Genomic DNA, 14120 nt, shown 5'->3' with positions numbered 1-14120 from the left:
AGTCTCTCCATTTTACAGGTAAAAGAACTGATGCTCAGAGCTTGGGTAACTTACACAAATTAGAGCCGGCAGCGCCAGGTGTTGGTCCCAGGGTTGCCTGCCTCTTGACTCTATGCTCCTGACTACCACACTGTCCTGCCATTGTGCCTAGAAGAATGAGGGAATGATTCCACATTCATGTTGGCTTTCTTTCTTTTTTTTTTTGAGACAGAGTCTCATTCTATCGCTAGGCTGAAGTACAATGGCGCGATCTCAGCTCACTGCAACCTCTGCCTCCCAGGTTCAAGCGATTCTCCTGCCTCAGCCTCCTGAGTAGCTGGGATTACAGGTGCACGCCACCACACCTGTCTAATTTTTCTGTATTTTTAGTAGAGATGGGGTTTCACCATGTTAGCCAGGATGGTCTCTATCTCCTGATCTCATGATCTACCTGCCTTGGCCTCCCAAAGTGCTGGGATTATAGGCGTGAGCCACCACGCCCGGCCTCATATTGGCTTTCAGTGCTTTGGGGAGCAGATTCTGCCTATGCCCTCAGTGTGGAAAAACTTTCTAGGACCTGGGCTCTCCTTCTTTTGTACGTCTTCCAGGTTTCCTACCCTTCAAAGAAAGCTAAGTTCAAGTTGAGTTCCTTCCTTCTGGGAACTTTCCCTGGCCACGTCTTGGTCTATCAGTGGTTCTCAGGCTGAGGCTGCACCACTTCAAGGGGGCAGACAGAAACATACTGGGACATCTTTATAGTCACAAGCTGGAGAAGACTGGTGTGCAACTCCCATTTGGTAAGCAGAAAAAGGATGCCAACTGTTTGTAATGTGTGGGATAGTCCCACAGAGTGGAGAACTGGCCTGTCTGAAATAAAAATAGCAGACCCCTCTAATGAACTGGCCTATACCACTGAAAAGACATGAGTGTGTGGCAATTTGAGTTAGGATAGCAGTGGGAAGAGGATGGGCTCTGGAGCCACACCTGGGTTTGAATCCTGGCTCTGTTGCTTATCAGCAGTGTGATCCTAGCAAATTTCTTAACCTCTCTGGGCTTCAGTTTCCCTGACTATTATACAGGTGTGAAAGAAAGCCAAAGCGACCCATTTACAGATGTCTGGCAAGTTAACACAGATAACAGTAATAGCTAATAGTTAACAGCTAATAGTTATTGAACACTTTAAATCGCCAGATACTGCGCTAAAAGCTTTCCACGTGACCCCATGGGAAGGGTACTATTATTTTTCTCCACATTCATGAGGAAATTGAAGCCAGAGAGATTAAGTAACGTGCCCAAGATCACAGAGCTATTAAGTGGCAGTGTCTGGACTCAAAGTCAGGTAGTGAAATTCCAGAGCCTGCACTCCTAACTTCTCACTGTGCTGCCTCTGGCTCCTCATGAAGCACCATCATGTGTGAGGAGCCCAGCATGGTGCTTAGTACACAGCCGGGCCACAGCGTCGGCAGGTGGTAATGGTGTTACTCATCTGAGTACTGTCCCAACTAACATGACGTTACTGCTCACAAATCACTTTCCCAAAGCTGTGGTGGTGGAAGCAGCCACCAGATTCTCATCATTCCTATAAGGAAACTGTGGCCCAGAGAGGTTATTCTTGTCCTAGTCATCTACAGTGTGTAGGGGAAAGAATCCCTTGATTTTATAGCCAGGATTCAAACCTGGCTCTGAATGATGCCAAAAGTCATGTTCTCATCCAAGTCCCTGTACTGGCTCCCGATAAAGCTGCTTCAAATGTTGCAGAGAGATGCCTTCTGACCTGATGGTGTGGGACAGGGCCAGGATTCCCAGCACGAAGAAATACATGGACAGCAAGAGGTTGATGTACTCCTGGGAGAATATCTGAGGCAGAAATACAAAGAGAAACAGGAAGTTAGGGTTGCCTGTGGCTGTGAGGAAACCAGAATCCCTGCTTCTCTTCTGGAGGTTTGTTTCACCCTTATTGAGTTGGCAGGCAGTCAGGAAGAGTCTCAGACAATACTAGTGGTATTCTGGTTTCTGCAGCTGTGGGGGACAAGGGAGAAACCTCAAGCCCCCCGACATACCTTGCAAAGGGGTCTGTAGGTTTATGTTTAGTGGCTCCACTATCTGGAGAGAGGCAATTATGTTTGTGCTCAGAATGCTGCACAGGGGTTCTGAAGGGATGGGGGAGTCTTCAGTACAGAGCCCCAAGAGAGCTGTTGGAACCTCAGAACTTACTCTTCCACATTTCCTTCTCCCTGTTTAATGATCCAGGAAGCCCCTACAGGGTGGCCACCCACGCCCCAAGCATGCTAGTTACAAGACATCTGTCCCACTCCATTTTCCACAGCCTGCTTTCTGATGACTCCTCCTGCAGTGGTGGCTAAAGCTATGACAGCATTCCTGGCAGCTGCTTCTTGGTCTTTTTATTGTTAGGTGAAACTGAGAAATATTCTGTCACAATGCTCCAGTTAATGGTCATGTGTTAATTCTAGACTTTGGAAATGCTATATCATGTGCACCATGTTTGCTGCATTGCTGCTGAGTGTGATACTGTGATGGTCTCTAACTGCGAGGGAAAAATGTGCTGTTGTGTGGGGTGTAGGGAACCTGGCCTCTCTCAAGCAGGGCTGTTTTTGAATCTGCTGAACACCAGTCAGATCATGTCACTCCCTTGCTGGAAGCCACTCCGCAGCTACCCTCTGCTCTCATAAACTGAAAGCTCACATCCACCTGTTGGCCTCTTGCCTCGTGGTGGCCACCACAGATCTCCTGAGCCTGGGCTCACACATGTTCTCACTCTGCACACTGCAGCCACACTGGCCTTTCTGCAGTGCGATGTGTGTGCTACATGTCCACCCACAGGCAGCCGTGTTCAAGCTCTCCTGCTGCCTGAGATTTTCTCCTCTCTTCACCGAGGCCACCCCTACTCAGCCTTCTTTAGCTCCCAGATCAGAGAAGCTTTGCTCACATAATTTCCATGACACAATCAACCCCTCAGTAATTCAGCCCATACTGACTGATTGCCTACCATGTGCAGGGCACTGGTGATTCAGCAAGGAATCAGGCAAAATTGCTGCTCCCCTAGAGCTCACGGGCCAGTGAAGGAGAAAGAATCTTGAAAGAAACAGTTACAAATAATATACCGTCAGGTGGTAATGGGCATTAAGAAAAGCAAACCAGGGCAGGGAGACAGAGAATGAAGGGGTAGAGCTGCTATTTTAGACAGGTGGTCAGGGAAGGCTCTGGAGAGGACAAAGGAGCAGAGTCATAAATGAAGGGAGCAGCTGCAAAGGTCCTGAGGTGGGTGCATGTTAATGTGTGCAGGGACTACAGATGGCCTGAGAACCCAGAGCTAAGGGAGCATGGGGACAGTGTCAGGAGAGAGGATGGGAGGGAAGAGGGAGCCAGACCCTGCAGTGCCATGGGGAAGTCTTTAGATCTGCCTGCGAGAGACAGGCTGGTACTGGAATGCTGAGGGCAGAGTTTGACATGATCAGACGGCATGAGAGGATTCCTCTGCTGCTGTGTAGAAGAAAGACCCTACAGGGCAAGAGTAGAAGCAGGGAGGAGGAGAGGGGGATGGTGCCCTGGTCTGGGGTGATGGAGGGGAAGTTGAGCAGTGGAAGGATTCCAGATCTGTTCTGCTTTTTTTCACCCATCCAAGATGGAGATGGAGTTTAACTCTTACTTTCCAGGCTGGAATACAATGGTGCAATCTTGGCTCACTGTAACCTCTACCTCCTGGGTTCAAGGATTCTCCTGCCTCACCCTCCCAAGTAGCTTGGATTACAGGCATGCACCACCATGCCCGGCTAATTTTGTATTTTTAGTAGAGAAAGGGGTTCACTGTGTTGGTCAGGCTGGTCTTGAACTCCTGACTTCAGGTGATCCACCCACCTCGGCCTCCCAAAGTGCTGGGATTACAGGCGTGACCCACCACATCTGGCCTCCAGATCTGTTCTGGAATGGGAGCTGCAAGATGTGTGAAGGGGCTGGAAACAATGGCTTGAGGGGGCAGGGACAAGGATGACTCCTGGGGTTTTGGCTGAGCTAGGTCGATGCAGGTGCTGTTGTCATGGATAAGGGGCTTGGGCAGAAGCTTCACCCTGGGTGGAGGTTCACCCTGAGCTGGTTCTTCCATGCTTTCCTGGAAGCATGGAAGCACTTCATGGAGCTGTAACTTAACATCTATCTATGTGATTGGTGTCTGTCTCTACTGCTTAACAAGATGCTTCTTGAGGACAGCGATGGTCAGCTGTTTTTCTCACTTCAGTATCCCCAGTACCCAGCACAGGGCCTGTTGCAGCAGGCTGTCAATAAATACAGAATGACTGAATGGAGGGGCAAATTGGTAGTCCATAATGTTAGTGCTACAAGAAAAAGACCTATGAGCAGATTTTGTAGGCATATGGATTATGCTTTATTTTGAAGATGTGGCATACCTCTTGCATTGCATTCTTTCAGTGTGAGCCCTTGGGGCAAACTGCTCTCAGGCCACACTCTGAACTTCTGGTTGGTTTCACTGTAACCCATGTGAACTGAACACCAGGTCTCATTTTCCTTTGTGCTTTGGCTGCTAAAAAGTCAGAGCCAAAACTAAACCCATTTCTAGCAAGAGTACAAGGCTTTAGAGCATGAGGCATGGGTGTGGTCCTCACCCAAGGCTTGTTTTATCCTATTTTAATTTTCTCCTTTAACTCTATTTCTTATGCTGTTGGATTTAATTTTTTTGAGTTGCTTCAAAGGAATCAATTTTAAATATGGTTGGATAAAGTAAATGATATGATTTTGTGAAATGTTACTGTATTATAAAAATTTTAAACTTATTTAAAAAACATATTTTACAGATGCCTCACATCCCCACAAATAGGCTATGAACACTCTGCCCAGGTTCTCCTTCTGGCCCTCTTCTTCTTCTTTTTTTTTTTTTGAGACGGAGTTTCGCTCTTGCTACCCAGGCTGGAGTGCAATGTCGCGATCTCGGCTCACTGCAACCTTCGCCTCCTGGGTTCGGGCAATTCTCCTGCCTCAGCCTCCCGAGTAGCTGGGATTACAGGCACGCGCCACCATGCCCAGCTAATTTTTTGTATTTTTAGTAGAGACGGGGTTTCACCATGTTGACTGGGATGGTCTCGATCTCTTGACCTTGTGATCCACCCACCTCGGCCTCCCAAAGTGCTGGGATTACAGGCGTGAGCCACCGCGCCCGGCCCTCTTCTTCTTTTTGAAACAGGGTCTTACTTCGTTGCCAAGGCTGGAGTATAGTGGTCCGATCTTGGCTCAGTGCAGCCTTGACCTCCAGGGTTCAAGCGATCCTCCTGCCTCAGCCCTCAAGTAGTTGGGACTACAGGTGTGTGCCACTATGCCTGGCTAATTTTTGTATTTTTTGTAGAGACAGGTTTCACCATGTTGGCCAGGCTGATCTTGAACTCCTGGGCTCAAACAATCTGCCTGCCTGGCCTCCCAAAGTACTGGGATTACTGGCATGAGCCATGACACCCAGCCTCTGGTCCTCTTCTTTCTTTCTTTCTTTCTTTATTTTTGTCCTCTTCTTTTATGACCTAATGCCATTCAAACGCACCAGTAAATCCCCTCATGCCCTTTGCTTGTACCACTCTGAGCCCCAACAAAGGCACTTGCCTGGGGGTCTTCCCTTCTCTTTTCATCCCTCTGTCCTGCCCCCTTCTCCCTGCCTGCTTGGTTGAGTGGTTTCCTGGGAGCACCTCCCATATGGCCCCCTGTGTGGCATGCATGCCTGCTTCTCTAAACAAGTGAGTATAGTAAATTCTGTAATTTCATAAGCCTCTCTGAGCATAGTTTCTGTGGCTGTGCTGGAGTGATCCTTAAAGACTTCATAAAGGGGGCTGGATGCAGTGGCTCATGCCTGTAACCCCAGCACTTTAGGAGGCCAAGGTGGAGGATTGCTTGAGGCCAGGAGTTCAAGACCAGCATGGGCAACAAAGTAAGATCCCATCACTACAAAAAATAAAAGAAAATTAGGCCGGTGTGATGGTGCATGCCTGTAGTCCCAGCTACTCAGGGGGCTGAGGTGGGAGGATCACCTGAGCCTGGGCGTTTAAAGTTACCGTGAACCATGATCACATCACTGGACTCCAGTCTGGGTGAAAGGGTAAGACCCTGTCTCTAAAAACAAAAAAAACTCACAAAGGGGACTTCCTTTTTACAACACAATTGGTGATGAGGATGGGATCATTCTAAACTCAGAGTGAATGTCCTTGAGAGAGAGGCATATGAAATGAAAGGATTTATTATACTCACAAGTCCTACAGAAGGAAAGCCATGGGTAAGTGCCTTCTTTGGGGCTCAGGGTGGAAGACACAGCAAAAGGGAATCTCACTCATGTGTCTGAATGTCACTAGGTCACAGTAGAGGAGGGCAAGAAGGGGAACTTGTGGCAGGGACCAGCCTTATCACACCAGCACTTCTTCACCTGGGCAAAGTGTTCATAGCCTGTTTGTGGGATGTTGAGGCATCAGGAAAATATGAAGTTTTTTTTTTTGTTGTCTTTTTTTTGAGACGGAGTCTCAATCTGTCACCCAGGCTGGAGTGCAGTGGTGCATTCTCGGCTCACCACAACCTCCGCCTCCTGGGTTCAAGCGTGCCACCATGCCCAGCTAATTTTTGTATTTTTAGTAGAGACAGGTTTCACCATGTTGGCCATGCTGGTCTCAAACTCCTGACCTCAGGTGATCTGCCCACCTCAGCCTCCCAAAGTGCTGGGATTACAGGCGTGAGCCACCATGCCCAGCCCTGAAGTTTTAAAAATGTACAATATAGTTATAAACTCCAGTGCCCCAACCAGGAGGAGGGGAGGAAAAGGGCTGAGGGAGAGCCGCTGTGGTGGGCTATTTTTCTGTTAAGCAAACCAACCAGCCAGATGTTGGTGGGGAGTCTAGGAGGAGCCCAGTGGCTATGTTGTCTAGGCAGCTGCCTTTCAGAAATCTTATTGGGGACACTCTGGAGGCATGAGGAAGAGGTATACTCTGTGCTTCTGGCACGAGGCAGACTGAGGCTTACCTGCCCAGAGAGGAGGAAAGGCTGAGCAACAGGAAGCCAGTACCTTAAATAAGAATGCTCACACCCACTGCTGCCAGAAATTCCTTTTGGGAGCATCTGGTCTAAGGAAAGAATCCTAAATACTAAAAATATTAGAAGGTCTCTCAAGACTTCAGAACTATCTGCCAAAAGCAAAGGCAGAAGCAATGGGCTGGATGTATACAAAGCTACAGAGAGATCTTAAAGTACAGGGAGCAGAAAAGGAAACAGAGGGAGATGCAATACACAGTTCTATTTATGGAAATGCAATTCTCACTCATATACACAGATACACCAACACTATATATTTTATAAGAAACATACACATCTAAGGACAGAAGTCAAATGCATTAAAGCAGTTGGCTCTGGTAGAGAGAGAAATGAAGGTGGGAATGGAGGTGGATATTGGAGTGAAGTGGGAGAAAAAAAAAACAAAGTAGGGGGGCCTGGCATGGACTGAGGATGGAATGCTATGAACCAAGGCATTTGATAAATTCAGCTCTTCACCCGAAGTCCAGGAAAAAAGAAAAAAAAAAATCTGTGAATAGTCAATGTTATTTAATGCACTCTTATTTCTTAGAGTAAAAATCAGAATGACATTTTCTGTTTAAAATGCAGGGGATGCTGTAAGTCAACTATGCTGTATCTGCTTGTAGGGATATTCTTCCTCTTTTATTGTCAGGGTCACATTCGTGTCAAGGCTGGAGTGCAGTGGTGTGATCATAGCTCACCATAGCCTTGAACTCCTGGGCTCAAGTCATCCTTCAGCCTCAACCTCCTGAACAGCTGGGAGTATAAGCCTGTACCACCATGTCTGGCTAATTTTTAAATTTTTTGTGGAGATGGGGTCTTGCTGTGTTGCCCAGGCTGGTTGCTTGTGGGAATATCCTGTAACCATTAAAAAGAGCACTTCTCAGAAGGCTGAGGGAGGAGAAATCAAAGGATTTATTATACTCACAGGCCCTACAGAAGGAAAGAGGGTCTTGCTATGTTGCCAGGCTGGTTGAGAATTGCTTGAACCTTGGGAGAACTGCTTGAACCTTGGGAGGCAGAAATTGCAGTGAGCCGAGATCGTGCCACTGTACTCCAGCCTGGGTGACAGAGAGACTCTGTCTCAAAAAACAAAACAACAAAAAACAACAAAAAAAGGATTTCTGGCTGGGCGTGATGATCTATGTCTATAGTCCCAGCTACTGGGGAGGCTGAGGCAGGAAAATCACTTGAATCTGGGAGGCGGAGGTTGCAGTGAGCTGAGATCACGCCACTGCATTCCAACCTGGGTGACAGTGATTCAAGTGATTCTCCTGCCCCTGCCTTCTGAGTAGCTGGGATTACAGGTGCGTACCACCATGCTTGGCTAATTTTTGTATTTTTAGTAGAGTCAGGGTTTCATCATGTTGGTCAGGCTGGACTCGAACTCCTGACCTCATGATCTGCCCGCCTCAGGCCCCCAAAGTGCTGGTATTAGAGGCATAAGACATCATGCCTGTCCAGCTTATTTATTTACTTATGAATGAGATGGGTTCTCACTATGTTGCCCACACTGGTCTCTAACTCCTGAGCTCAAGTGATCCTCCCACTTGAGTCACCCAAAGTGCTAGGACAACAGGTGAGCCACTGCGACAGGCCTGCATGTATACAAATTATATATATATAATTTGGGTTCAAGTGATTTTCCTGCCTCAGCCTCTTGAGTAGCTGGGACTACAGGTGTGTGCCACCATGCTGGGCTAATTTTTTGTAGTTTTTTTTTTTTTTTTTGAGACAGAGTCTTGCTCTGTTGCCAGGCTGGAGTGCAGATCACGAGGTCAGGAGTTCAAGACCAGCCTAACCAACATGGTGAAACCCCGTCTCTACTAAAAATACAAAAAATTAGCCAGGCATGGTGGGGTGTGCCTGTAATCCCAGCTACTCAGGAGGCTGAGGCAGGAGAATTGCGTGAACTTGGGAGGCAGAGGTTGCAATGAGCCGAGATCGTGCCATTGCAACCCAGCCTGGGTAATAGGGCAAGACTCTGTCTCAAAAAAAAAAAAAAAAAAAATCAGCCAGTCTTCTACTTGAGTCCAGGAGTTGAGGTTGCAGTGAACCATGATTGTACCGGTGCACTCTAGGTTGGGCAAGAGTGAGACCCTGTCTCTAAACAAACCAATTAACAAAGAAAAACCTAACAAAAACAATAAAAGATTTAACACTATAGTTAAAATATGATTATAATAATGCTAAATATATGCTTATTAAAAACCTGAAAAGGATGGATGCAGTAGCTTATGCCTGTAATCCTAGCAGGATTAAACTCTTGGAGGCAGAGGCGGAAGGGTCACTTGAGCCCAGGAATTTGAGACCAGCCTGGGTAACAAAGCGAGATCTTGATTCTACTAAAAGAAAAAATTAGCTGGGTGTAGTGGTGACACGCGGCCATAGTCTCAACTTGGGAGGCTGAGGTGGGAGGATCTCTTGAGCCCGAGAGGTTGAGGCTGCAGTGATCTGTGATGGTGCCATTGTGCTCCAGCCTGGGTGACAGAGTGAGAGCCTGTCCTAAAATAAATAAATAAAAAGCCCAAAAGGAGATAGGCCAAAATGTTAATGACTACCTCTGTGTTGTGGAATTTGTTTTTCCCTCTCTTGATATACTTTCTTTAGATTTTCTGAATTTATTACTTTTGTAATCCAGAAAATAGTACAACTAAGGAGAGTTTGCAGTAACATGAGAAAATGCTTTGATGTTATTAATGTGAAGTGAAAAAAGCAGCTACAAACTGAATACACCATGTGGTCACAGCTACAGAGAAACCATGCACAGGGAGAAACAGTGGAAGGACACACCTCCGAAGGGAAACTGTGACTGTCTCTGGTAGTGGGGTTTTGGATGACTGCTGTTTTCCCCTTTTTACTTTTCTGTGTTTTCCAGGTTTTCAACACTGAGCCTGTGTAACTTTTATTGGGAAAATAAACCTCGATAAATTAAAAAAAAAGGCGATTAGTAATGGTAGAGGTATGTCTGAGCACAAGCTATACCCCATCCCAACATAAACGGTACAATGAAACCAAACTGGTATCACAAAACTAAAACAAAAAGCTACATGGAGAAAAGAAATACACACTAGTGAGAAAGGGTCCCAAACACTAACAGTTGTTGTCGTTGGGTAGGTCTATGGGTGAATTATTACTTTTTCTCTGCTCTTTATTTTCTATAAATGAACATGCATGGCTCTTGTGATGGGAAAAAAAAAAAATAAATAAAGTCATTTAAATCAAATGACACAACAGGTGGCAAAAGACTTACTTTGAAAAAGAGGTAGAGCCCCAGGAGTGTGCAGCTGGCGATGATGGGGAAGCGGGCGGCGTCCCGGCTGGTGATCGTTTCAGGCATGTCCGAAGCATTCTAGAGGAGAGAAGAATGGCACAGACTCAGCACGGCTGGCGTTCTGGCCTCCAGGGCTGGATACTGGTGGGAATCTGATGCCCCACTACCTCATTCATTTCCTTCTCACCTCTGTTTTGGTTCAGTTAGGTGCTTTAGGGGTTCCCAGGTGTTCCTGCAAGGCTCTGCTAATGCTGTTCCCTTGGCCAGGGATGCTGCCTGCCTCACCCTGGGGCAAGATGCTCTGACCCTGCCCTTTTGTTCTGAGACCGAGTCTTGCTCTGTCACCCAGGCTGGAGTGAAGTAGTGTGATCTCGGCTCACTGCAGCCTCTGCCTCCTGGGTTCAAACAATTCTCCTGCCTCAGTCTCCCGAGTAGCTGGGACTATAGGCATGCACCACCACTCATGACTAATTTTTGTATTTTTAGTAGAGATGGAGTTTCATCATGTTGGCTAGGCTGGTCTCAAATTGACCTCAAGTGATCCACCCACCTGCGCCTCCCAAAGTGCTGGGATTACAGGTATGAAGCACCATGCCCAGAAGATTCTGCTATTGTGCCATGAGGGGATCTGGACCCTGATCAAGAGACCAAGGAGAACCCAGGGCGTCTGTGATACATCTGGGGAGAAGGGCATGTCAGAGGCCATTCTAGTATGAAATAACTGAGAAGAAATTCTGGACACCAGTGATGCCACAGCAGTTTCAGACCTCTGGAAGAGAATAGTTTTCAATTTTCTAATGGATCAGCTAAGAGGGAAATATGACTATTCTCTCATCCAGTAGGTAATGAATATTATAAGTTGAAATTAACAACAAGACAGATAATGGCTGAAACTGCACATAGGGAGACACCAACTGTGAAGAGAAGCAAATCTTGACAAAACTTAAATTAAAGATATTTGACTGGCAGACTTGAAAATGGTAAAAATAAAAGCCACAATTAAATTTATAATGGCAGATGTTATAGTTGGCAAGAATATGATGTGGGTAAAGAACTGATGAAGGATAAATATTTACATGAAAAAGAACTGAATGTAATCAAAATAATTTCAGTGTTATAAAAATGAAAAAGAATTGAAAATGGAGTAGCAGACCATAATAGGAATAAATTAGCTTCATAGAATTTATGCCAAAGAACTTTCTTTTTTTTTTTTTTTTTGAGATAGAGTCTCACTCTGTTGCCCAGGTTGGAGTGCAGTGGCACAATCTTGGCTCACTGTAACCTCTGCCTCCCGGTTCAACTTTCCTGCCTCAGGCTCTTGAGTAGCTGGGACTATAGGCACATGTCACCATACCTGGCTAATTTTTATATTTTTTGTAGAGACAGGATTTCACCATGTTGGCCAGGCTGGTCTTGCACTCCTGGCTGCAGGTGACCTGCTCGCCTCATCGTCACGAAGTACTGGGCTTACAGGCATGACCCACTGTACCTGGCCAGAATTTTCTTTTCTTTTTTTTTTTCTTTTTTTTTGAGACGAAGTCTTGCTCTGTTGCCCAGGCTGGAATGCAGTGGTGCAGTCTCAGCTCACTGCAACCTCCACCTCCTGAGTTCAAGCAATTCACCTGCCTCAGCCTCCGGAGTAGCTGGGATTACAGGTGTGCACCACCACATCTGGCTAATTTTTGTATTTTTAGTAGAGATGGGGTTTTACCATGTTGGTCAGGCTGGTCTTGAACTCCCCAGCCAGAACTTTCTAATGAAAATTTATTAATGTATAGTATAGTGCTGGTATAAATTTCTTTTCTTTTTTTTTGGTATAAATTTGTATTCCAGGCTGGGTGTAGTGGCTCATGCCTGTAATCCCAGCACTTTGGGAGGCTGAGGCAGGCAGATCATCAGGTCAAGAGATCAGGACCATCCTGGCCAACATGGTGAAACCCTGTCTCTACTAAAAAGAAAAAAATTAGCTAGGCGTGGTGGTGTGTGCCTGTAGTCCCAGCTGCTCAGGAGGCTGAGGCAGGAGAATCACTTGAACCCAGGAGACGGTGGCTGCAGTGAGCCAAGATCGTTCCACTGCACTCCAGCCTGGTGACAGAGTGAGACTCCATCTCAAAAAAAAAAAAAAAAAGAAAGAAAATTTCCAAACAGGGTCAAAAGCTTCCAGGATCACAGTGCTCTCTACCTGTCCTCTTTCTGCTAGGCAAAATCCTCACTGTCCTCAAGGGCCTAGCAAATGTCACTAACACGAAGTTCTTCCAGACTTCCCCACTGGGACAACCTACTCAACTGTTTTTTTTTTTTTTTTTTCAGGCGGAGTTTCGCTGTTGTTACCCAGACTGGAGTGCAATGGCGCGATTTCGGCTCACTGCAACCTCTGCCTCCTGGGTTTAAGCAATTCTCCTGCCTCAGCCTCCTGAGTAGCTGGGACTACAGGCGCGCATCACCATGCCCAGCTAATGTTTGTATTTTTAGTAGAGACGGGGTTTCACCTTGTTGACCGGGATGGTCTCGATCTCTTGACCTCGTGATCCACCCGCCTCGGCCTCCCAAAGTGCTGGGATTATAGGCGTGAGCCACCGAGCCCGGACTCCTCAACTGTTTTATATCAGGGCTACCAAAAGTCATAGCACCAGATTAGACTCCTGCTCATGCTGAAGTGAAGTTCTTTCCACAGTAGTCACAGGCTTATCACAGTGTCCAAGATTCTACCATCACCAGGTCCATCCTGAGAGTAAAGCACCAGCATCCCTAGAAGAAGGGATCACATTCAGTCGTGGAGATGCGCAAATTTTTTGGCACACAAATTTTTTGGCTCACAAAACCAACAATAAAAAACGTGCTAAGAGAGAGAGTGTCTGGAGACGGTAAGACTGGCTCAGAGAGGCCTTAGTGTCCCGGGTGGAAGGTTGCAAAGGGGAAGGAGATGGGGCAGAGGGCAGTAAGCCCACGAGCTGACTACTAGGAAAGGGAGGTGTGGGCTAGATTTGAAATCCTGGGCTTAAGTAATCCTCCTGCCTTAGCTTCCCAAGTAACTGGGATTACAGGCATACACCACTGTGCCTGGCTAAAGGAAATACATACATAGCACTGGCCTACAGTACAAACGTGTTCAGACTTTTGGGAAGGGCAGTTCGGCAGGATGCATTAAACTGAAATTTCTACATGCCCAAAGATACAAAAAGAAGAGCCACAGAACAAGAACTACAAATAGCTCCGTTTTTTTTTTTTGAGATGGAGTATTGCTCTGTCACCCAGGCTGGAGTACAGTGGCGTGATCTTGGCTCACTGCAACCTCTGCCTCCCAGGTTCAAGCAATTCTCCTACCTCAGCCTCTTGAGTAGCTGGGACTATAGGCTCGTGCAACCATGCCCAGCTAATTTTTGTATTTTTAGTAGAGATGGGGTTTCAACATGTTGGCCAGGATGGTCTTGATCTCTTGACTTCGTGATCCACCCACCTCAGCCTCCCAAAGTGCTGCGATTACAGGTGTCAGCCATCACGCCTGGACCAGATGGCTCTTAATAATTAAAAAAAGTGTTTATTCTCACTCTTACTAAGAGCTCAAACTAAAGCACACTGAGACTCTGTTTTTCATCTATCGGAAAGGTAAGATCCACACATTGGGTAACATACTGAGTTGGTGGGGCTATGGGGAAAGAGGCAGTCTCCCACACTGCCTATGGGAGTCAATTGGTCTTCCTGTAGAAAGCAACTAGGCAATATATAAAAAAATCACAAACGCACATACCCTTTGACCAAGCAATTCCATGTGTGGGAATTCTTCCTACAGATACAGTTCATA

The 14120-nt window shown here is 46.6% G+C and overlaps 1 protein-coding gene across 3 annotated transcripts in view; it reads right to left on the bottom strand.

Moving 5' to 3' along the window:
* The window catches only part of HM13 (histocompatibility minor 13), a 52904-nt gene that overhangs the window by 29999 nt on the left and 8785 nt on the right, over positions 1–14120 (bottom strand). For all 3 annotated transcript variants that reach the window (XM_012455236.3, XM_012455238.2, XM_021665689.2), the window contains exons 2-3: positions 10298–10396; positions 1754–1836 (exon numbers count right to left, since the gene is read on the bottom strand). In XM_012455236.3, coding sequence (XP_012310659.1) covers positions 1754–1836; positions 10298–10396 — 182 coding nt within the window. The remainder of the gene's footprint in view (positions 1–1753; positions 1837–10297; positions 10397–14120) is intronic.

The sequence above is a fragment of the Aotus nancymaae genome, unplaced genomic scaffold (assembly GCF_030222135.1).
Source record: "Aotus nancymaae isolate 86718 unplaced genomic scaffold, 86718_ANA_hifiasm-v0.15.2.pri h1tg000029l, whole genome shotgun sequence".
Lineage (NCBI taxonomy): Eukaryota > Metazoa > Chordata > Mammalia > Primates > Aotidae > Aotus > Aotus nancymaae.
Note: the sequence above shows the minus strand (reverse complement) of the source record. Positions and strands in the feature narration are given on the sequence as shown.